This window comes from Micrasema longulum, unplaced genomic scaffold (assembly GCF_059751315.1).
Source record: "Micrasema longulum isolate JH-2025_06_02 unplaced genomic scaffold, ASM5975131v1 h1tg000471l, whole genome shotgun sequence".
Classification (NCBI taxonomy): Eukaryota; Metazoa; Arthropoda; class Insecta; order Trichoptera; family Brachycentridae; genus Micrasema; species Micrasema longulum.
In genome coordinates, this window is record NW_028277669.1 from 187,133 (window position 1) to 212,891 (window position 25,759).

At 34.6% G+C, this 25,759-nt stretch overlaps 1 protein-coding gene across 1 annotated transcript; it reads left to right on the forward strand.

Annotated features, from left to right (window-relative positions):
- The first annotated feature begins 113 nt into the window (after window positions 1–113).
- Window positions 114–24,600, forward strand: LOC148281310 (ubiquitin-protein ligase E3B). The gene is made up of 17 exons (XM_088226913.1): window positions 114–534; window positions 831–1,070; window positions 1,721–1,973; window positions 2,799–2,987; window positions 4,269–4,457; window positions 6,467–6,768; window positions 7,688–7,812; window positions 8,653–8,824; window positions 8,906–9,024; window positions 10,021–10,193; window positions 11,273–11,555; window positions 12,422–12,585; window positions 13,771–13,917; window positions 16,512–16,627; window positions 18,644–18,938; window positions 19,342–19,453; window positions 20,398–24,600. Exons 1-17 carry the CDS (start codon window positions 374–376, stop codon window positions 20,568–20,570), a joined length of 3,213 nt encoding a protein of 1,070 aa, XP_088083039.1. The 5' UTR covers window positions 114–373; the 3' UTR covers window positions 20,571–24,600.
- The last annotated feature ends 1,159 nt before the right edge of the window (window positions 24,601–25,759 follow it).

Here is a 25,759-nt window from a genome sequence, read left to right on the forward strand (position 1 = left end):
AACATTCACCCCGAATTTAGTTTGTGTACGTCTATGATTTTTTCCATTTTCTCGTTTCTTTTGGTTCGTCTATACCATATTTAGTCTGCGATCTATGCTTTTTGGACAGCTGTCAAATGGAAATTGCGAGGAGATGGATTAGTTGAATGTTTTTCGTACTGTCGTATCTATTTTCAAATCCAAAAAAACAATATGTTTATTGTTTCTAATGCTATTTTGTGATTGGGATATAAGTTTCGTTTTAAAAAGTTTATAATCATTCCCATAATGCAAAATATCTAAATGTTAGGCTCGTGTCAATAGTCATAATAAATATACAGTTGTTGTTGACATTTTATAGAAAGAACACACACCCAAGTTACCCTACGCTAGAATGTTCGGAAAACACATGACGGAGAAAGATAGTTTTCTCGAGCGCACCAAAGCTGCTCGAGAAGAACGCGCTATGGAAAAGACGAGAGAATTAAAGGCGACGAAAATACAAGCCGTCGTGAGGGGATGGCTGTGTAGGGTTCGATTTAATCGGACCATCCAGTACGTATTTTTAAATCTAATATTTAGAAATCATTCCAATCAACCAAATCAAAATATCAAATTTTTATTTATTTATTTGTTATAGTTTTTACATGTAATTTCACAGTGGTTTAATACAAATAATAAATGGTTATATCTTGTTTTATATTTATTAAAGTAGTCACTTAAAAATAAACAGTATTCATGTGCATGTTATTGAAATGTGAAGCTCCAATTTGATTAATATAGTCTTGTAAACAATGCACCCAAATTGGTTTTATTATTAAAGTAATCGGTTTGTATTTTGTTTTCTTTAGTGAGGAGTTTGACAAAATGTTTCCATCGACTCTGGACGATGATGAAAATTGTCCTGATTTGCTAACTAACTTGATCCCCGCCTTGGACGTATACCGGACGGCCCGCAGACTGTTCTCGGTGTACAAGTTTGAACGGGACAAACAGCGCATTGAGAGGTTGTGTCGTTATATTCTGGCCAGTCTTCACTCGGATTCTGTCAAACTTTCCTATGTCGGGGTGTTTTTGGTGAAGGAACACAGGTATTGAAGCTGTTATAAACTCGATACGGTTTAAAATTGCACGCTTAAAAAGCATAAAATGTTCCAAATTAAAAAAATATTTAGCCTGCTTGCATTGGGTTTTTTTTTGAGAATAAAAGTAATGATATTTTTTTACTTTTACAATTTCATAAAAAGTATATCATAAGAAACATAAGATGATGGAATATATTTTTTTAAAATGTTAATTGAATGGTGATGTTGAATGAAAAATAATGATTTCCTAAAATCTGTTTATTTAGTTGATAGTAAACTTGACAAGGAATCTGTCAACCCGATTAAATTTATTTTATAATTTTTCTTGAGATAGTTGCGACAAATAAATACACAAGCAATTCAGACACACTCATAATACAAAAGTAAGTTCATAGGAATCGAAGGAAGGATTTTTTCTATTCATTTTATTCTGAATCATGTATATACTTACACATATTTATATTAATGTTTCTCATTAAGTAAAAGATAAAACAATCCTTGTGTACACACAGTGATGCCTCCTTACAACAATACGTTTTCTCTGTTTTATAAGTAAATATTTTAAATATATATTACAAGAAAATATATGGTGTTGTCAGAAAATAGTGCCACATAAAACTACTTTGGCTCATTTGAAATGTAATGGATTTTTATAGTATTGCCTGGATTTCCCATATAAAAGAGTTACTCTACAAATGCTGTCAGTACTTGGACGTGTTGAAACCGGAGTCTCCAACAGACATGCAAATTATCCTGCTCCACCTGCACACTCTAGTGGCCTTTACGGCCACCAACACTTGGGCAATCACTAAATTAAAACACTTAGAGAAACTGCGGATCGGAATGACTCAACTGTGTGCCAATATTATGGGGGCACTTTTCCACCGGGGGTATTACCTGATACTCAAGGTGAGAAACATTTTAACAGACAATTTATTATCATGTACCTATGTATTTTTTATTAATACTGTTTAAATAGCCAATCGTGGTTTTGTTATCAGGTGTACAACTTTGCCGCGCTTGGGGTTACTGTAATGGAACCATTTTACGTCTCCAGTCACAATGCGATGCAGAAATCCCTTCCGTCTTTGCCTTTCAAGCAACTTTTCACAAGCAAACAAACGCCGTTCAATATCTCTCGGTTTCAACGCATACGGCACTTAATTTCCTTGTTTGAATAATTCCCATGGTTTTGAGGCGTTTTGAAATTGCTTGTTGAGTCACTTCCAACAATCGTGCCAATTCTTCTCGGCTTTGACACGAATCAAGTAATGCCCCCAATTCCGCATCTTTGAAAATCTTTTCTCTTCCACTGCTGTTGTGGTCTTCAACGTGAAAATAACTATTCTTGAAGCGTTGAAATCACCCACAGTATTTGAGAGAATTCGATGAGCCTCAGCCCCAGATTTCTTCGTATTGAAGCAGAAAATTAAAATCGAAAAAGATTATGTTGGCAGATGCCCAAGTTAATTGCGTGACATGCATGATCTATTTATTTCGGCCACTACTCACCACTAAAGCCATCTACAGGAAAACGGCGGAAGCGAAGTTGTACACCTAATACTAGAAATCAAACCCGGAACCCTCATACAAGTCAGTGTCTTAACCAACAAAAAGATGTTGAATATTTTTGGTTTTTACTTCATTATTATATAAAGCTTGTATTTTAAATAACAGTTTTATTTTGCAACTATTACTTGTTAGACTTAGAAATAATAAAAAACATTGTTTCAGTCGCTGCTCGTGCGCGGTTTGTGTCGAGAGAAAGTAGCTCTAAAGAACATTTCTGTGACAGCCATTATAACTCTATCCATGAGGCCGCTGATCTCTTCGCAGTTTTCTGAAAAACTTTTCACTATGTACATCATTCAAATCCTCTCCGTTCCTGGACTCGTCCATCACATGGAGGTTTTGGCACCCGAGGTAAACATGTATTCTGTATTTTCACAAAAATAATTCTAGGTAGCACTGACTGACTTTTGAAAACATGTATCCATGAAAAAATATTTTTAAATGGTATTTTAACGTTAACTCATAAAGGAAAAAGGTAAAAATTAATCAATATTTTTTTTTACTTGTTTTCAATTCTCAAACCACCTTCATGGTGTAAGAATTTACGTTATTTTTCAGTCTGAAACTATATTTCATTTTATGCTTTGATAGTCTTGTTCTGAAAACTGTCCGCATAATAAATTTATTGTATTCATTTTACACAAAATGTAGATAAATTAAAATTTATTTCAACAGAGAGGGAAAACACTTTTGAGAAGGGAATATGCATTTACAGGGTTTATGACCTGTCATTGGCTGGTTTAAGTGGCCATTTTACACACATAATATTTACCATTCTGCCTAATATAATTTATGTATGTGGAAAATAAAAAGAAGCAGAAATGTTTGTTTACAAAAACATGCGAATATAACTGTTAAATATTCTATAATGTAATAGTGACCGACCGAAACAAGATTTTCAGTCAAAAATGAATTTCGGCTTCTGTTCTAGTTTTGGCCAAAATCGAAACCAAAACTTATTTCAATAGGTTAAAAGTCACTTCAAAACGCCCAAGAATGTTAAACCGTACGAGTTCATTAAAGTAAATGTTAAATAAAATGCACAATGAAATAAATTTAATGTGTAAATTTGTTTATTGTTAGAACTTTCAGTTCGTTGTTATTTTATACATATAACTTATATGTAACAGTTCTTCAATGTACGCAATAGGAACTTTAACTTACTAACTATAAAGGAATTACAAAAATACAAATATGAAAGGTCACGCGGCCGAGTCACAAACCATAAGATGCAACCGAGTACAGCTGAACGTATTCCGACACTTCCCAACCACAGGTTTCTGCTGAGCCAAAGTTTCGGCCAATTTTCGGCCGAAACTGAAGCCACAGTTGAAACTAGTTTTACTGGCCAAAACTTCGGTCGGTCAGTAATGTAATTTATTTATTTAAAAAGGGGTAAAAAAATAAGTAATAATAATTTATTTTGAATTATGAAATAGGGCACAGATAAACATATTTTACTGCTAGGTAGTTTTGAGAGAAATATACCTCCCATCGTTTGAACTTGAAAGTAATTTTCACAAAGTGAAGTCAAAATATAAAAAAAGAATTGTTCTTTTTAGTATTTTGACATGTATCTCAATCTAACAATCTGCTCGTTTACATTTCTGTTTTTTTTCACCTGGTTTTTAGTGTCTGGCCGTGTATAAATCCCACTCAATGTTCGATAAGAGCATAGAGTTCCTGAGCACCGACCAAAACCTTCGCATCGTGCTCAATACTTTGGAGGGGAATCTCGCACTCTGCCTCTTAGCAAATCTGGTTCACCTCGCCAGTATGGATGAAAGGACCTCTTGTGATATTTATTTTCCTTCCTTTGTGGTAACTACAATATTTATTTTTGTAATATGTTATTAAAAAAAATGTATTTCTTACAGTGTCCCTTACTAAAATACTTATTTATATTTTAAAAAAAAAAATTATATGTTAAATTATTAGCGCTATGTTTTTTTAAAGTTTTATAATTTTGAAATTACTCCACAAGCGACATCACAAGTTCTCTTCGGTGAATTCTACTGATTGGCGAATTGGCTTCCCGTAAAATAGAAATCTATCACAACACTATAATTGGTTGATTCGGAAGAATTTGTGACATCGTTCAAAGTAGTTCGTTTTTATTAAAATCATTTTTATAATTTTTTTCATACATTTTCAAGAAACTTCGTCAAACAATTTAATTCTCAAATTTTTACCACACGTAAGAAATCATTTTTTATATCTAATTTCCCGTAGCACTGAACTTCTTCATTGCAAAAATTAGTTCTGGCATCTAAAATTGACTAGTTTTTTTTTAAGTATCCCTGCATCAACACAATATTCACTGGAAATCTAATAAATTGTTATAATAATTGTATGCACACTTGATTTTTTGTAATATTAATTATCATTGTTTGAATTTATTTTCTGCAGAAGACCTTTCATTCCTTTTGATCCTCCACTTTTTAATAACCTGCTTTTATTATTACTGTCGGGGTTCTGATTTTGCTACGTGACTACTAGTTTGGGTTTTATGTCTAAAAATGTGTATAAAAAACTATTGATCAGTAAAAGTAATGGCATTCTCATTAAACTCTACCCCAACTTAGTCCAGTGTCATGATTACAGTGGGAGTTACCTTCAGCCATCTTTAAACTTAAATTGTAAATTTGGATCAAGTATTTTCATTGGTACCCGTAATGAAGAAGTTCGGTGATTAAAAAAAAAAAAAATATTGATTAATAGCATTGACATATTTCACAAAACTAAGTGCAGTCAGCGATCTACGGAAAGACAAATGTATTTATTTATTTAACTTTTTGTATATAATGTTATTTGTACATTGGCGGGCTTATTGCCAAATGGCAATTTCTTCCAACCAACCAATAAAATAAAAGTTTTATTTTTATAATTCAAGTTACAGAACATATTCAATAGAAAAAAAAAAAAAGATTCAAAAGTGAAAAATATATAAAAATAGAAATAAACGTATTTGTTTTTAAATTACCTTAAATCAAAACTATTACTCAATGGGAAAAAGGAAAAAAGCGGAAAGAGGAAAAAGGAAAGGAGGAGAGATTAAGGAAGAGAAAGGAGATGTTTCTTCAGACGTGATTTAAACAGAGATAATGTAATAACATCTTTGATGGTGGATGGCAGATGATTCCACAGTCAAGCCGCATAGACACTATATGAGTTAGAGAAGAAAGAGGAATTGTGGATGGGTATTAAGAGAGTGCCTCGAGAATTAGAACAAAGAGGTAAACCATGAACCGATAAGCGTTGAAATTTTTCACGCAGGTATATAGGAGCGTTAGGACTATAAAGTACATTGAACAGAAGTGTATGGCGTATATCTAAGAGACCGAATAAGGAATGAGGAGATATGACGCAGTATAAAGGTGACCAATATCACAGAAAGTGTGGAAAGACAAAAATGGCAGTGGGCGGGTCATGTGGCGAGACAAGAAGTTGATAGGTGGACCTCCAGAATACTCAATTGGAGACCCTAAGAAAATTAAAGGAAAGAAAGAAGACCACAGAGGAGATGGACTGATGACATCATTGAACTCTTGGGACATGGATGGAAACAAAGTGCCCAGGACAGAAAAACATGAAAAAATTTGGAAGAAGCCTATATCCAGCAGTGGAGAGAAATGTACTGGTAAAAAAAAGAAGAATATTAAATTCTCCTTTATAATATTAAAGATAACTCTGTTAACTTTCGATTGTAATACTCTTAGGACCGGGGGAAATGAAGGTGTAACTTATGTACATCTAATGCCTAGCATCCCTAAAGACCACGATGCTCGGTATTAGGTAAGAAGATGAGTAATGTAATGTTTCTGTCCAAGGTGGTGGTGACTCGCTTCCTGGAGTGGTGCCAGCAGCTCGTGGTGGGCAAGCAGAGCCAGCTAAGCAGCTGGCACCCGGTGCTGGGCTGGGTGTCGGGGGCGGCGGCGGGCGCGGGAGGCGCGGGGCGCGCGAGGGCGCAGCTGGCGCGCCTGTGGGGCGGCCCGCTGCTGCGCCGCCTGCTGAGCGCCCCCCTGCGCGCCCTCCTGGACCAGGCGCCCCCTCCCTCGCCTCCGCAGCCTAACGCCAGCTCCAGCACGGCGCTCAACTTTGTCAGGCGGGCTATCGAGGCTAGAACAAATAGGTAAAAATACTGTGTATATTAAGTAGGTACCCAATAATATCGCCTAAAAATGTATGCTACAAAAAAGACAATAGATTTCCTTTTTATGGATTTTGTCCTGAGAACAGTCATTGAGTCATAAACACTCGTCCAGAATTCTGGTTCTATTTCACACACAGAACTGTATTCTTCATGCGCCTGGACATATAGTCCAAGACAATGAAAATTCTTTCAACAATGCTTTATTAAAATAATTTATCATGCTTCCAAAACACACCTCCACAATTACTCATACAAATACAGACAAACACACCCTTTTACATATACATATATTAAAATATTACAACAGAGATGAACTTCTATATTACCTTCTCTAAAATGTTCTTCATCTCTGTTGTAATATGTTAATATAAACAACTCCCTGGGGAGTTGAATCCAGTCCTTGTCTACAAAAATTTGGTCAAACTCAAAATATTGTTGATATACATATATGTGTATATATATATATATATACAGTAAAAAATGATTAAATTACATATTAAATTATGGTACATTTTTTAATATGTATGATTTTTATTTAGAAACATTGCTGGTCTGTTTTTAAACCATATATTTATTATGTAATTTAATCATTTTTTACTGTATGTTTCTGTAAAATAAATAGATAAATATAAATAAAACTGCATTGATTGCTTATAATGCCCAGTACCTGCATCTGAAATTGAAGCTTAAAACCTGCTCTGGATGTATTTAGAATGGGTTTTGTAACTCTGCAACTCAATTAAACTTTTAAGATGGTCAACAGTAAAAAAAAATACAAATATTTAATGGGTTTTATTGCTATTTATCTAGATATTTATATTTTATTTGTACTATTATTTATGTGTTTCATATACATCCAACACTTTATCTATTGAGAATAATGTTTTTATTTTTTCAGAGCAAATTCTTGGAAGAACTATAGAAAGTTAGGCTCACCAGAGTGCACAAATATAGCTTTAATATGCTCCATGTACCAAACAGCTTTATGCACTATGTCACAACTGAAACTTGACATCGTAACAGGTAACTTTTTGTTTACACAGGGCCTTACTTATAAACCCGGTATAAAGTTACGCCTAGGCATAGTGGTAAAATCAGGATGGGGATGCCATCCGTATTTTCCACTTTGCCTAGGTGTTACTTTATACCAGGTTTACAAGTAATGCCCACTATGTATTTTAATGTTCTTTCAATGAGGAAGTTTGGTGATTTTTTTAAATTTGTTGATAGACTATTAAACTTTAAATTTTAATTAATATGTATCGTATTATCAGCGCTACGATTTTTTAAAGTTTTGTATTTCTGAAATTACTCCGCGTGTGGCGTCTTAAGTTCTCTTCCACTTCTTCTCAGTCAGTTCTGCCGATTGTTCTGTTGAATTACCGTGAACCGTAAATCTTTCACAACTCTCTTATTATTGGTTGATTATGATGACGGGTGCCGTGGCGCAGTTGGTTAGACGGCTAACTGTGATTCTGGCGTCACGGGGTCGATTCCCACCAGTTGTAATAAAAAAAATCAAGAATGATTTTTTCCTCACTTGGTCTGGGTGTTGTGGTGTATTTTTCATAACCTCCTTCCATATCCCCTCTTTCCCACCTGCTAACATGCCTCTAAATAGAGGCTTAGCGGGTTAATCCTTTAATATTGATTTGTATTGATATAAACTAGTGACGTTCAAAGTAGTTAGTTTTTATTAAAATATTTTTTTCGTAAAGTTCTAATTTTTCCGCACGTAATAAAACATTTTTTGTATGCAATATCCTATAGGGCTGAAGTTCCTCAAACCATCATATAACTACGATTTTAATCACAAGGTCTTTTGGATTATTGACTTATACACATGTATGATACTTTTTTTAGGCTTATGCAATCAGGATATGATTCTGTATTATTTATGGAACTTCATCTGCTCCCTCGGTTCTAACTGTGGATTGAAATCCTTTATGGATCTGCTAGCTATCAACACTAAAACTACAGCTCCTGAATTCCAAATTCTAATCCTGTTTGCCGACTGTATGACACATTATGTCACGTAAGTTAAACAATTGAGAAAGAGAAAACTTTTAAAAAAAAATTACATAATAGATTGACATATTTTTTGTTTCTCTTTTAGAATATTGGACGATATGGAGATGTATGAACAGCAGTCGCCTTTCAAATTGACCGACTTTGTTTGCATGTCAAATTTTCTCAACTTATTTCTATACAAAGGAGTTTTAGCAAACCTTTTTGGTAAGTTATATTATCATTAACCTCTTAGAGAGTGAGTTTCTCAGAAAAAAAACTAGTTACTGGAGTGTTCAAAATTAATAAAATCTACATTTATCTTTGATGTATTTACACCAAACTTTACTTACTTAATATATAAATTATTTGGGACTTACGCGGTATGGCCATACTCGCTTAGAGGTTAGTAATATTTTTGATGCATATCGATCTGTAACATATTATGTATTGCGACAATTTTGCTGGTTTGTAAACGAGAGGCCACTCTCCCAGGCAGGGTCAAAGAGCAAAGCCGGAAGGTAGGGGCACAACTGCCGATCACAAGTCACCCTCAATAACCCTGAAAGGGACTTTTCACCCGGTCCAAGTGGTATAGAAAAGGGAAGACGATCAGCGGGCAGAGCGGAGGCGAAGACCGGAGAACAGAAAACACACAGGTTGGAGAGACGGAAATAAAACGCGATGTTTACTTGTCAGAGACCAGAGCTCAACTGATTTATTGCACACAAAATCACAGGTTATAAAAGGCCGTGCGCCGGGTTTAGGCGATACGCTCCGTAACGCCGCGCCGAGTGAATAGGCGGGGAACGGCTTATACTACCCTTACCGCTCCCGATTCCGTATCGGCCACGGAGCTCGTAAATAGCGGCGCTCATCGCCTGGACGGGCCATTTCACCTATGACCGCAGTGCACGCAACACATTCACAGTACAATAAACATTTTAATACATGATTTTACCAATATTATAACATTTTCATATTGTTTTCATTAAAACTTATTTAGTGAAATTCTTTTTTCGTAATATAAACAAAATGAATGTATGCATTATTTATCATTTGTCAGAGTGAAAAACATTCTAACTGTTGTGTAGATTTGATTATTCACTCTTTTAACTTTTCTATGGCTGGCTGCTTTCTGCATTACTACGTTCAATTAAGAGTTACATATTAAGTTTTTTATGATCACACATGTGTTTTATGATAGTTGATTATTTATTTTAGAAACAAAAAGTGTGTCGGGCAGTGGACTATTTGGTTCTTTACACGGACTGTTGCAAGTGTTGTACAGGAGAGATTGTCGTCGCTCTTACACTCCTCCTGGCCACTGGTTGGCGAAAGATCTTCGAGTGGGGCCCTTCATGGCAGATCTGGACAAAGGGAAGAAAGCCCCTCAGGTATTTTGCGTTTAACTTATAGAAATAATTAAGCTAATATGTATTTATTCAATGTCACTTGATTAACCTATTTGAATCGAATACAGTTGATGTTACAGTTCATGAAATCGAGTGGAGATAAGTCTGCATCATAGTGAAGTGTTTGGCGCATTCGCCTACCATGCTTGAGGTCCCGGGTTCGATTCTTGGGAGGGTCAACATAATTTTTTTATTAAAAAGGTGGTTCTATTCTGCAATATTTCCTGTTCCTGGACTGGCACTCGGGCTGGTATTTTTAACACTCGCAGGGGTAGAGAATGTGTTGCTAGCACGAAATTTACGTGCTAATCACGTGCAACAACGCTATCTCTATCACTGCGAGAGCTTTAAGAATCGCACTGCTGAAGTGTTAAATTTTTATGAATGACTTTTTAGATGGCGATTATTATTCGTAGTGATTCCTCGAAAAATGCTTACTTGGGACATTGCTTTCTTCTACTTCTTTTCAACATCACTAGTTGCCTCCAGGAGACCCTATCGCCAGCCAGCACTCTCGCCTCCTCCCACGTCAATCCAGCGCCCCTTAGTTCCGTCGAATAATGTCAAAAGATCGTCGACGGCCTTCCCGGACGGCGTGAACCTGCAGGATTAAAGAAAAGGCAACATGGGTTTAGGTTCTCCTGAGGCATGTGCAGCACGTGTCCAAGCCAGGTCCACCGCCGCATCCTCAAGACACTCGTTTAAGGAGGCCGCTGCGTCCGTTCTTTCATCCCACCTTTATTTTTATGCTCGAGAAATAAGTTAATCAATTAGTTTTGTTGTTTAACAATAAGAATTTCCCCTATGGAATGAATTGTTTTTTTGGGATAAAAAGTAACCTGTATTGATTGCCGGTCTAACTATTGCTATGCGAAAAATACGACCCGACGATCCGTTATTCTATGGTGATGAGCACCGTTATTCTGTTTTAATATGAATTAATTTTATACTAAGAATTAATTACTCCATTAGGATTTCTTCTGAGAAAGTGAGTCGGGATAAATCACGCCGTTGAGCTGGGATAGAAGGACAAACACTAATAATATAAGTATGGATTGTAGCTCCTGATGATGAAGATGCCGCACATAATCCCGCACACGGAGCGCGTGCAGTTGTTCCGGCGCAGCGTGGGCAACGAGAAGGCCGTGCTGGGACTCACGGAGCAGGCGTGCGCCGGCATGCGGCCGACGCTCATCGCCGTGCACCGGCGCCGCGTGCTGGAGGACGGCTACCGCCAGCTGGCCGCACTGCCGCCGCACGCGCTCAAGGGCGTCATCCGCGTGCGCTTCGTCAACGAGCAGGGCTTGGACGAGGCTGGCATCGATCAGGATGGAGTGTTCAAAGGTAACCGTGGCAGTTTATATTTATATTAAATATATCTAACGTAAATGTATCCATAAATCTACACAATATACAAATTACTTGTCCTTATCCCTATTTTACTAAAAGCATTTTGCCCGAAAAGTGAAGACGGTTTCTGCTTCTCTGAGACTTTCTGGCAACTTATAAAACATTTTAAACCTTTATAGTAATTATAGTAAAGGTTTAAAAATCAAGTGAAACCCACAGGCAGAATGGTGAATGGTGAGTCTTAAGTGATCACTCAACACAGCCGATGACAGATCAAAAGCACTGTAAATGCGTAGACTTCCATATTCCAACACCTTTTTTGAAAAAAAATATTACAAAATAAAACATCAAACCATCACGCCGTTTCTTTTTTAAGGGTGGGCAGAGAGGATAGAACACCACATCACTCTTTCTGTGCATACATATTTCGCTTCCTCTACATTCATACATCTTCTCATGCACGCGCGCCGATTATTCCGACTTTTAACATGTCCATCTTCAAGTACTTGTTGGTTTTGGTCATGGCATGTCTCTCTCGGTCTTCCTCTATTTCTGTATCCATCAACTTTGCATCGTAAATATTTTTAGCTGTTCTTTCGCTCTACACGTCCAAACCAACGCAGAGCTCCTTTCTTGATTTTGTCGATAATGCTTATCTCAGCCTTGCATAATGTACGGATCTCAACATTTGTGCATCTATCTTATATTACAATTTGTGTATTTCTTACTGGAGATACCTTACAGTAGCTATATGATATTCAAAACACTTATCTGAAGATGAATTTAAGACTGTTAAATAATGACAATTTGTAGAAATAGTTTACCACTAATTAATTGTAATTGAAATGGTGTTCCATTAGAATTCCTGGAAGAGACCATCAAACTGGTATTCGACCCGACACTGGACCTGTTCAGAGCAACTTCCGAGTCTCGCCTTTACCCTTCTCCTACGGCGGCCCTTCATGACTCTCACCTCCAGTTGTTTGAGTTCGTGGGACGGATGCTTGGAAAAGCTGTTTACGAGGTAATATTTATATACATGAAAAACTTATTGTACTCTTTGCTCGGATTTATAACATTTAATTAAATTTTCTTGTTCTCTAGTCTTGTCGGTTTTTTAACTTACTAACCTTTTAAATGCCGTCAGGTACTACGGCAGTATTCAGTACACGGCAAAATTTTAGAAAAGATAAAATGTGAAATAATTATTTTAAAAACATTAATGTTGAACAAGAATCATAAAAACTTAACAAATAAATAAACGATGTGTCATTTATGACGCCATTACAACAGAAAAACGCATTTAAAATTTTCACAAAATGTCAGTGTTGTCACTTTCCATATTATCACAGAAAATATACTGACTGAACTACATTTAAAAACAAGTGTTTTTTAACTTAACAAAAATAAAATCAGTATAATCAATAGTTTTATGCCGTTGTGGTAAGCCTCGAAATAAGAGGAAAAATCATTTTTTAAAACTGAAAAAAATGTGAACACATCGTTTTTATATTATTTAGGTCCCGATAATAAAAATCTTTAAAAGAAATTAACGCAGTCTCGCACAATTCACTATAAAATCGAGATAAATGTACTTTTAAATTGGGAAATAATATAAAATACAGACCCGCAAGTATAAGTTGGCCGATCGGAGGGCAATGAAGTATATTTTAGGGTTACCAGACTAAAATGTTTCCAGATATCGTATGGAATTTCAGAAATTAAAAGAAATATGCATACACATATGCATAATACATATTGGATGAAAGACGTATCTTATGGAAATTCTATAGGGATATCTTAAAATGCCTTCAGCTAAGAGAATACATCTCCAGAAAATAACTAAAGCTTTTTGTTTCTTTAAATATAATATAATATAATTTTATTATTAATATACATAAAATACAGGATGGAGTAAAAAATTAAATTAATAAAGAATAAGAATTCCTGAAATCAAAGGCATGGTAAATATTAAGGAAAAACATTTTAGTGACACTTCCGGTAGTTTCACTCAAACAACGATCGTGGCAGTTGAATGGTTAACCGAACATGCATCAGTCACTTTTCTGGAAAGACTATTCCATTGCTCCAGAAGTCAATTCGTCGGGAAGTTCTCTCTGAGGCTGCATGTTCTCTATAGTAATCCTGAACTTTAATCGGAAATTTGTAGATGTTTTGACTATATTCAATTATATAATGATCTTTCCAGGGGATAGTAGTGGATGTGCCATTTGCATCCTTTTTCCTCAGTCAGGTACTCGGCCAGACCCAACAGGCTCTGTACAGTTGGATTGATGAACTGCCTTCTCTGGACAAGGAACTGTATCGTAGTCTCACATACATCAAGCATCACCAGGTTTGTACGCAGTAGACTTTTGATAATAACTTTTAACCGATATGGGAATGAGGGGGTGTCGAATTACTGAAAAGTGTCAGAATATCAATAGTAAATTTGATGAACTTTACTGTGAAGTGGTTTAGAATACTGCAGTAGGTATCCAAAACAATTAACTGTAATTGTAACTAATGAATTAAAGAAGTTTAATTTATGAATGTACCTTATTTACAAAACCTTTTTTAAAAAATTTGTTCTTTAAGTAACATACAGTCATTTAACAAAAAAATAATGGGCGCATATTAAAAATAAATTAATTACAATCAAATTAAGAATTCAATTTTTAAAAATACAGTAAAACGCCCTTTTTACGTTTTTCAAGGGAGCAAGAAAAAAAAATATAAAACTGAGGAAAACGTGAGGAAGTGAAAAATGTACGGAAAAAAAAGGAATGACACAAAAATAAAATTGATTTGCTACACTACAGTGTACATATACTTCCAAAAAATTTGTAAAAACGGTGATAAGTGGAAATTGACAATATTTTTTTTTACCTATTTTCAATGATTTCATTAGAAATATTTTTGTATTTTTTCAAACAATATGCATGTTAATATTATTTTATATGTAAATAAAAAAAAACGAAAATAGAATTTTGAATTTGCATAAAATAGTTGAGAAATTTTATGTATACGGATTACTTTTTTTTTCTATGGCATCACTAAAAACAACTGTCATTTGGATCGCGGCTTTTTAAACCATTTTTTTTATAACTTTAAATATTTCTATTGTTATGTTTTAAACATCGCAATTTAATCTTATTAAAACTTTATTGTTTCTAAACGTTTTTCAACTGTGTATCATGATTTGTACAAGTCAATATGACGTTTTTGTTCAAATGAAAACTAAAACTAACCCTAAAGGAAGACACTTAAACAAAAAGGTCAATTACACTGCACCTGCTTTGAATTTAGGTTAAGACAATGGGCGCGCGGGCCGCGGCATCATAATTTTGGCTTTTTTGACACATCAAATGAATTCCGAAAATTTTAAGCGTAAAACCAGGGTTACAAAAAATGGAAAAATCGTTAATTGTATGAAGAAAAATGGGTCCTGAACATTTCGGTGTACAAAGCGGGAAAACGTAAAATCAAGTAACGTAAAAACGAGGTTTTACTGTAGTCATATTTTTTATTATTTTTTATATATATTATTATATTCGTACAAATACATGTATATTACTAAAAAATAATAACGCATCCCTAACTCTATGAGCCCTGTATTGAGTTGGGATACAACATAATGGAAAGTGGAAGCATGCACATTATTGAACAATAGATAGCAAACATTAAAAATTATTATGTGAGCAAATATTTCAATTAAAATCTGGACAACACGCTTAATACGAGGGTTGCTAATTAAGTTTTGAGATAGATAGGTATAAACAAATATTTATAATCGAAAATGACTTTATTGTTTTTCAAAATTTTCTCCTTGAAGATCAATACACTTTTGCATGCATTTGCACCAATTATTCATAGCACTTTTTCCAGTCCGATTGAGGTACTTCCAAAACATGTGATAAAAACGTTGACCTCGTAATTTACTTTTGATATGCGGAAAAAATAAAAAATCATTGGGTGTCAAATCATGACTGATCGGATAACCCATTAACTCGATGTTTTGAATGTTCAAAAATTCACTTATTTGAGCTGACGTGTAACAGCTTGCATTGTCGTAATGGAGATTGATTCGTCTTCTGCAATTGGTTTCCCTTATTTTTCACTTCTGGCAAGCAAATGGTGGTGTACCATTCAGAATTGACCGTTCTACGTTGCTCTAATGGAACAGTGGCGACAGAAAAAACAGGCGACCATTTACTTCGAAGTGCTTCGTGCGCGAACAATTTTTGTTGGATTTAGCTCGTCTTGAAAGACTCGTACAGTCGATTGTTGTTTAGTTTTGGGTTCATATGCATAGATCCATGATTTTGCCTGTCATGATCTTATAGGCGTCTTTTGAAGCACCGCGATTGAATTTGTGTAACATTTGTTTGCACCAATCGACATGAGCCTTTTTTTAAAGCGATTTTCAAACTATGCGGTATCCAAGGCGAACAAATCTTTTTTAAGACCAAATGTTCATGCAATATTGAATGTATGCAAGTGGAACTAATGCCCAAGCAATCAGTCAAGCCTCAATCTCCAGGTGTGTCTTATGACGATCTTGCAATATTAGTTCACGCAAAGCATCGATTTTTTCTGGCATAACAGCCGATTTTGGACGACCTTCACGAAATTCATCCTGTAACGAAGTGCGACCACGATTGAATTCAGGAAACCAGCAAAACACGGTGGCTCGAGATGGTGCTTCATCACTAAAAGTTGCAGCGAGTTGATCGGCATACTGTTGTTGGTTTGATCCACAAAACTCGTACACCTCTCCTGAAAATGGCTTTCATTTAGAAATTGAAAGAGAGGTACTTAATATAACTGTTTTATTACACATGCATGCGTACTTTATGTAATTTTATGTTTGTTGTAATTTTCTAGGGCACCAATAATTTTAAGCAGAAATGAGGATGAACAATTTATAAATAAGTACTCAAATTTCAGGGAGACATTTCCACATTGGAGTTGACATTCTCAGTTGATGAAGACCGACTCGGAGATATAGTGACTCATGAACTGATTCCTGGCGGTAGAGCTATTCCTTTAACTAATGAAAATAAGTAAGTATATCACATATGTTATAATTGTGAAATGTTTTTAAGCCAGCTATAAAATAAGTATTTTTGTAATGGTCCTTAAAACATGTCAGTTGGAAAATGCATATTGAATTGTTCATATTTCAGGTCTGCATTGATTTTCCATAGGTATAAGGCTGAAAACGATCAAGGTATGCTACGATTGGTGTACCAATGCATTGCCCTATGCACCATTAGGTGCAGAAAGGGGAATTATGATGACTTCCTTTTAGGCGTAAATCACCGTGTTTAAAAATGGGGAAAAAGTTGTGGTAGATTCGGGTTCGATGCTCGGACCTCCGGAGTCCGTAACACTACCAGGGTAGCGTAATCCATCTCTAAATGTATAAAATAAATCTAAATTCTTTTCTAAAGTACATTCACGGGGACTGGACCGCTGAATACCCACGAACCACGAGCCTGCTGCATGATATCACGCAAATTCTTCTCATATATAACACCGAATATGCTACTAAAAATATACAAAACATATATCAGACCTACTCTCGAATACGGGTTTCAGATATAGAATCCCTATTTTGTTAAGGATATCAACTTGTTGGAAAGAGTCCAATGACGAGCTAAAAAGTTGTCACCGACCCTAAAACGGCTTCCATATGTGGAGAGACTGGAAACTCTCGGTCTCACAACGCTGCAGGAACAGCGAGAAAAGGATAATCTGATAGAGACGTACAAGATACTCAACAGTCACGATAACTGCCCAAATTGAAATCCTATGTTGAAACTGAAACAAGATGCTCGTCTTCGAGGCCAGTCTCAGGCTGGAGAAAACGAGATTCAATGTAAATCCACAGAAGCGTTTCCTGAGCAATAGGGTTGTTGATGGTTGGAATAAACTGCCACAAGAGCTGATCTCAATGTGTAGTCTCAATGGGTTCAAAAATGGACGAGATTTGTTTTCGGAAAAGTTAAAATGCGCCAGCAACTAACTTTCGTTTAAATAGATTTAAGCATATCAGCTTTAAGCTGCTCGCTTAAAATTAATTATAATAATAAATGACCCATTTCATACCATGGCAAAAATCCACACAGATAAAATAACACAGTGGATTGATATTTATTGTGTTATAATTGATTTTAAATTTTTTTTTTTTTATTTAACCCTTTATCCACGTTCAAAGTTGACTTATTTTAGTTATTAGTGTAAACACTTATTTTGTTCTAAATTTATTGCAACAGATGGGGTAAACCCTTTCGAGACGGGAATATGAAAGTCTAGGACATAATCGAAATATTGTTGATTAAACTAAAATAAAAAGTATACAAATTGGAAAATTGTTTTCAGGCGTTGCCTAGTGGGTGAATTGGTTCAGCCGGATGAATCTCACCCACATGATAAAGGTTTCAGCTCTTTTGCTTCTCAAAAGTCGACAGATGGAAGAGTTTAGGAAATGTGGATGTTTGAACATAGGCAGAATGGTGAATGTTACACAATGTGTAAAGTGGCCACTCAAACCATCCAATAACAGGTTGTCAGCCCTTAGACTTCCATATTCCCTTCTCAAAAGAGTTTTACCTCTCTGTTGCAATAAATTTAGATCTAAATAACTGCCTAGGGAGGAAATCCAGCCTTTCTACAAACATTTGGACATGCTCAAAACATTTTTGACGTATTTTGTTAATGACCATGAATTAATTACCGCTATACCTGATGAATTCTTAAGCTATGAATCTTTTTTGTGTGCTGTGTAGTGCTATAATAGGCACTCTCAGACTAATGTGAGCACAGCGGTGAATGATTTAATGCCTGGCAAACACAATAACCAGTACATCATGAGCCTGACTACTCTGATCGATTTCCTTGCGCAGGATTTTTGCCTAAGAGTAACCGTGGATTACATTTTCAATAAATACAAAATAGTATAATAAATGTCAATCTACCCTAATTTGTGTAAAGGGCCATTCTCTGTCGGATAACACGCGACTAGTTTGTGTATTAACTTAAATAATACCTATATATATTTTGCTTTGAAATTTCAGAATAAACTACATCCACCTGATGGCTCACTTCCGTATGCACACGCAGATCAAGGAGCAGACACAGGCCTTCATCAAGGGCTTCCGCTCCATCATCAACCCCGAGTGGCTGTCCTTGTTCTCCACTCCCGAGGTGCAGCGCCTCATCAGCGGAGACACGGCTCCCCTCGACCTGCGCGACCTGAGGCGACACACGCAGTACTACGGCGGCTTCCACGACTCGCACCGCGTGGTCGCCTGGCTGTGGGACGTGCTGCACAAAGACTTCAGCGAGGAAGAGAGGGCCATGTTCCTCAAGGTATTTATTGGGTGTTAACATAAGCGGTGTCTGAATTTTCCCAAATGAAGAAGACAAAAAAAATTGCAAATTAATTCATGAAACTACTTTGAACTATGTCACAAGTTCATTTGGATAAAACAATGATAGAGTGTTGTGATAGATTTACTGTTTCCAGGAAGCCAACTCAACAATCATAGCTAGAGTGGTGAATGTTGCACAGGGTGTAAAGTTATCACTTGTCAGCCAATGCCAGGTCTGAGCCCTGTGAACCCCTAGACGTATCTATTTTTTTCTCAAATATATTTATTAATTTGAATTCAAATCAAATTTTCAATTTGAATGATAGTCAGTTTGGTGCTAATTTCAATGTACTTCTACCATGAAATTTCACAAACTAATTGAGTGTTATTATTACTAACAGTTTGTGACGTCATGCTCCAAACCACCGCTGCTTGGTTTTGCTCACTTGGAACCGCCATTTTCCATTCGCTGTGTTGAAGTTGGAGATGATGAAGACACCGGAGACACTATAGGTAATGTATTGCTCATTTAAGTTTTATAGTATAATGTGTATTGGGAGTTTGAATTTATGTAGGATTTAGGTTGTTGTTGGGGATTGGAGCTCCTACCCCAGTTGGAGATTAACAGAAGACACGAGGTTGCTGTTTAATGCGTATTTATTATATGGCGAATAAATAATTAATTATGTTTCGCAAGTATTATGGCCATGAGGAGTTGAACTGGCTGCACTTGAACTACATGCTGGAACCGAGTGACTGCGTTGAGCTGATTTGCTGGGCTGACTGTTCAGGTTGTGGTCTATTTTTCTCTTCTCTCTTTGTCTCTTTTTCTCTTCTCTCTCTGTCTCTTTTCCTTTGTTTTTCATGTCTCCATGGCGTGAATGCACTGCAGGACGCACTTACCTAGACTGATATGTTATGTACAATACTGTTAGTCTCGCAGAATATAAAGTATTTATTTAATAAACGCTCAGTGGACTCTTACAGTATACAGTACATAAAGTATTATAGAAAATAACGTTAAATAAAATCATAACTGTGACACTAAATATGTTATTAATTCTAAAAAAAAAAAAAGGAAATAAAGTGAAGATGAATAGGAACCAAAAACATATTAAAAAGAAGAAAATTGAGGGGGTGGCCATTCGATGGATAGGATAGCTGATTTCATTGCACCAGGAGTGGTGTGGAGCAAGTCCAACAGCTCAGCATAGTTATTAGCAGTTCTGCAAATGCGTGCCATGGGATAATGGTGTGTGAAGTTTGTCCTCAATATAAAATGATGACTTGCTTCATCGAATTGGTCTTTATTTCAGGTGAAATTATTGCACATGTGTGTGTGTCATCGATCAATAAACTGTTAACCCCACACGTATACAATCAAATAAATAGTTATTATACAGTAAATTATAAAACTTATATATTTTTTAATTGAGTTGGTGAAAAATTATTTGTAGGTAGCGTCATTCGTGGATTTTTTACAATAAGAAAAAAGGATCCTCTGAATCGACTTCCGACATCTTCTACCTGCTTTAACCTCTTGAAACTTCCCAATTACCAGAAGAGGAGCACCCTACGGGACAAGTTACGGTACGCTGTGAATAGCAATACTGGCTTCGAATTATCTTAGTTCCTATTTCCTATCTTCATTCTTACTACCTCGTATTGAAGGTATAGCTTTGAAAACCTTTGTAACTCTTCAGATCAAATATCTTCTAATAATCTTTCTGATTCTCAGTAAATTATTGTTTTCCTTTATTAGAATCCAACCTGCACTGAAAATTTACTTGTAATTATCATGTATTAAAAGAATCTGTAGGAATTTAAATATGTATAGAATTGTACTTATTGTACTTCATTTGACTTAGTGTTAGAGTAATCCCAGTAAAGTGACCTTTATAATGTGTATAATATGTATTTATTATCTACCCAACGACTTCAGATTCAATAGTTTAAGGCGTCTCGTAAAAATATACAAAATATGGCAATTCTCGATCTTATGATTTTGATTTTTTTATATTAAATTTGTGCTGGTCACATCATTATTAATACACTGTTCATTTCTTTGGAGAAATGAATCTTTAAAGTTTATTTAAAATGTTATTTTTATCTATAAAGATTATTTGTTTATATGTAAAGATCAATCTACCATAACTGCTTAATAGCTTTGAAATTATGATGCGTATCTTGGATGGCTTTATCTAGAATTATTATTTATTTTTAATGATTTTGCAATAGACCTTACTTAAATGATATTCAATATCCTCCTATTTGTATTTATATTTATATTTTTTGTTGTGTTAAAAATGTGATACATCATTTTTCATATTTGGTTTGCAAATTACTACTTCAAAAGCTTTAAATATAATGTGTAAGATGGTAATAGAAAAGCATGGTAATATTACAAACCGAGTTGAAGATCAACAAAAAAGCCTTCTCCGGAAAGTAATTTATGCATGTTAGGTTGAGTTCAAAAATCGAGTGGATGTGTACGTGTATTGTTTTTTCTGTTTTCATATTTAATATATTTCAACCACAGTGCATTATATGTACACGTATCTGGTGTAATAAAAAATAAAACTAACCTGAAAAACGTATCGAGTATTTGGGACAAAAATTTAGTGATTTTGAGATTTCATTAACAACAAAATTGACCTAATATCTATGTACATATACATTTAAGAGTGAAGAAGTTCAGTTCTTTAGAAAATTGGATGTAAACAATATTTTCTTGTACGCAGTAAAATGATAGATTAAATAATTGTACTGGGAAGTTTCTCAAACATGTATGAAAAAAATATTTAAAATGATTTTAATAAAAACAACCCGGATCTAAATTTGTTACAACAGAGAGGGAAAACATTTTTGAGAAGGGAATATTATACTCAAAACATTGTTGATTAAAAAACAATCTACTTTGAACTACATCACAAGTTCTTTAGAATTAACCGATAAATAGCATTGTTACATGTTGTGATAGATTTCCGTTCCCCGGTATCCATTTTTTTCAACGTTTAGTGTATTTTTACGCTTCGGGGTTCTACCTTTTAACACGGCGCTTACACGGGGAAGTAATTTCAAAATTATTAACCTTTGAAAAATCTTAGCAATGATAATATACAAATTTTTGGTTTAGTTTAATAGCCTAGTAATTAATAAAAATATGTTTGAAAAACACTCAACTTCCTCACCGTGAATGCTTGAATTCCAAAAATTAAGTACATGTAAAACTTTAAAGAAAGCAATAAATTTGGTCTAATCTGAAGTGTTATTTTTTTAAAAGTATGTAATATTTACAAACATGTTAGTTTAGATAGAATGGGTGTAAAAAATGAAACAGTTTTATTAAAACAGATATTCTTCCAAAGCAGTTGAAACATTTTCACACAAAAATTAAACTGCTTTGTTAACTGTTTCTAAAAAAAAACAGTTTAAATTATTAGTACTCAGATTCACATATCCTGACTAGTTTTGTTACGTGTAACAGTAATTTATTTTTTTAAAACTGTTTTAGTAGTTGATTTTACAAGATTGTTTTGCAATGCCGCTCTTAACTGTTATTTAAAAATCGTTTCACAGAACAATTTAATTTAATAACCGAAACACCCATCTCTAGTTTAGATACTTAAAGTTTTTCGGTTAACCGAGAGATTTGATTTTAATGGTGTTAATGTAGAAAAATTATTTTGTAAATTATTTTTACAACTCAAATTACTTATTTCAACGGCTCCTACGTAAACTATAGAATATGCATTTTGCAGGGTCTATCGTATTTCAATAGACACATGTTTGGCAATTTTACAGTATCTGATAGCATCTTTAAAAAAATATCAAGCTTTGTTTTTGCTCTCCCTTAAACCACGCAAAATGCATATTCGACAGTGTAAGGGTGTGTTCAGAAAATAACAGGAATTTTTAAATTTCGCGGGTTTAGAGAGTCGAATTTTTTAAAAATTATGTTCGTATATATGCCCCTGAAGTATGCTAAAATTTTCAGCTGTATTCATTGTTTACTTTGTGGCAGCCGCTAAGTTTAGACGTGTTGTTATAAGCTCGGCGGTTTTTGTTAGTTCAAAAAAATGGATCATAGAATTTGTATCAAATTATGTATAAAAAATGAAATAAAGTGTATGAAATGTTTACAAAGGCCTATGGTGAGTCTGCTATGAGTAAAACAAGAGTTTACGAGTGGTACAAGCGTTTCCAAGATGGCCGTGAAGACGTTGAAGGTGACAAATGGCCCTGACGCCCCAGCACACTAACAACCGATGAAAACTCACTGTGATTTTAATGGCATATTGCATCATGAATTCTTGCCACGAGGTCAAACGATCAATAAGGAGTACTATCTACAAGTTCAACGCCATTTGCGTGAAGTAATCTGAAAAAAACACCCGGATTAGTGATAAAACAATTCATGGATTTTGCACCACGATAATGCACCTGCTCACACTTCATTGCTAGTTTGTGAATTTTTGGTCAAAAACAATTTTGTAACATGCTCCAACCTCCATATTTGCCAGACATGGCTCCGTGTGACTTTTTCCTATTTCCAAAAATAAAGAGAATCTTAAAGGGCCGTCGTTTCACAAGCATAGATAACATTAAAAGCGCATCGCTGAAAGGGCTACATGCTATCCCAAAGATCGAGTTTAAGAAGTGTTTCGAGGATTGGAAGGAGCGCTGGCACAAGTGCATATTATCTAATGGGGACTATTTTGAAGGCGATAACATTAATGTAGACGAATAAATAGTTTTTTTTTTCAAAAAACTAAAATTCTCGTTATTTTCTGAACACACCTCCTACGTGGTGATCGTTGATTTTTTTCAGTATTCAAATGTAGGGATAAATTAAGAATAGATCTTAGATTGCTGCCAGTAACTTTTAACTTTAAATGATAAGCATGAGAGCACCTTAAATAAATTGTAGAAACTATTGATAACCTGTTAGCGGGTCCTAAGCAATTTGTCAGGATTTATTTTGAACATTGTCATTTGATATACTGTATACAAAATAATTGACAAATTTTAATGTAGTATTCAACCAATAAACATTACCTAATCATATAATATATATGTAATTGTAACGCAACAAATATTTAAGACTGATAAAATGTCTTTAAACAGATCTAATAGAACTCTCAATATGCTTCTGTGTATTTTTTTATATAAAAATAAAGAGCTTGGAAATAAATATTTCTGTACATAATATTTGCATAAGAATTTGTATTTTGTAATAAAAATAATAACAATAAAATATAATTAATCTTACTTTACGTACACGTAAGCGGTTAGAAGTAGCTGTTTTTTTTTTGTTTCAAAGATTTTTTTGCCATAGTTCGTTACCCCTCTTTCAATCAATCAATAAATATAATTGATTAATGTAGATATGTATATAAATGTCTCAATATTTATTATGTGTTGATGTTTTGTTAATAGAGTTTTGATTTAATAGATATTTATAGAATATTTTATGTTTCGTGTAATATTTTAGTACTTCATAGCTTAAAACCAAAGCATAATGCCGGAAGGCTACTATTTTCTTTGGCATGTATATTTGGCAATATAGTTCATATACATACTTTAATTTGAACATTATTGTTTCAATCAATTAATTACATATGGAAATAACTGTGATAAAATAAAATGTTTATTTAAACTGTGATGTTCGTTTTATTTCATTAATAATATTAACTCATGTCTTGGGTCGCCAGATGGTATCCTAAAGGACGACATGTCCTCTTTTTCTACCTCATCCTCCTCCCTTTTGTATGGCGTCTGTTTGCTTATTTTATAAGGCTCGTAAATAAATTATACTTTCCCCCCTGTGTCTTACGAAATTTCTTTTCAAAATCTATGGATTTTTTCTTCTATGGTCAAGTGAACTTTTTTGATTGGTGAGTTAATTTGTAAATTGTAATGACAGGATATTGTATTTAAAATATGTTTTTTATTTTAAATATTTCTTTTATACATTTCACAAATAATTATCTAACTTATTTTAGAGAAGTTTTACATATCTTCCTTGCGCCTTGAAAATCAGTTGTGTTTTTCAAAAAAACGCTCAGAAAGAACAAAAATCTGTAAAATATACTGTAAAAAAAAAAAATTCAAATAAATTTTTCCTGTGAGGAATCAGACTCGGGACCTCGAGCATGGTATGTGAACACGCTGAATACTACACAAACTGAATTACGAGTACACTATGAGGAGGACTTATATTACTATATCCACCTATATGTACATTTCCAGTATTGTTACCTAAGAGTCAGAGTAGTCATCAAGTCGATAATACTTGTCCAAGATTCTGATTCTTTTCACACAGAATTGTTTTCTTCATCTGCCCAAACCCGGAAAAAAATATTTTTCACAAGGCTACAAAATGTAAATAAACGATCGACAATGGTTTACATCATCAATTTAGAATCATGTTTTTTATTAAGTTTATATACGGAAAGATATTGTATTATAATAATACTTGGATGAAATGCACTAATTAATGCCTATTTACATTTTGAAATACTAAACAATACTAAAACAGTTTTAGCTAGGTATGTTCTTGACGCCAGATTTTGAAATTCGTTTCTATGACAACGATTTATATTTGTTCAGAAATGTACCACCAGCAGCGCTGCAGTATTCACCGCTTAATGTCATTCGCCATGTTCGATAAAAGGAGCATGCGCCGATACAGTATACTTTGAAAATCCAGAAGAGAGAAAATAATTATTGTAAAAAACTAAATTTAAGTAAAAAAATAATCGGCCTCGTAGCGTAATGGTCAGCGCGTTTGCTTGCCATGTAAAAGGTCTTGGGATT

Excerpts from the sequence above, each read along its gene's own strand:
- LOC148281310 (XM_088226913.1), top strand. The coding sequence starts at position 374 with ATGTTCGGAAAACACATGACGGAGAAAGATAGTTTTCTCGAGCGCACC. Across the intron at positions 4,458-6,466 it reads TTTATTTTCCTTCCTTTGTG|GTGGTGGTGACTCGCTTCCT; the intron begins GTAACTACAATA and ends TTTCTGTCCAAG. Across the intron at positions 6,769-7,687 it reads ATCGAGGCTAGAACAAATAG|AGCAAATTCTTGGAAGAACT; the intron begins GTAAAAATACTG and ends TTATTTTTTCAG.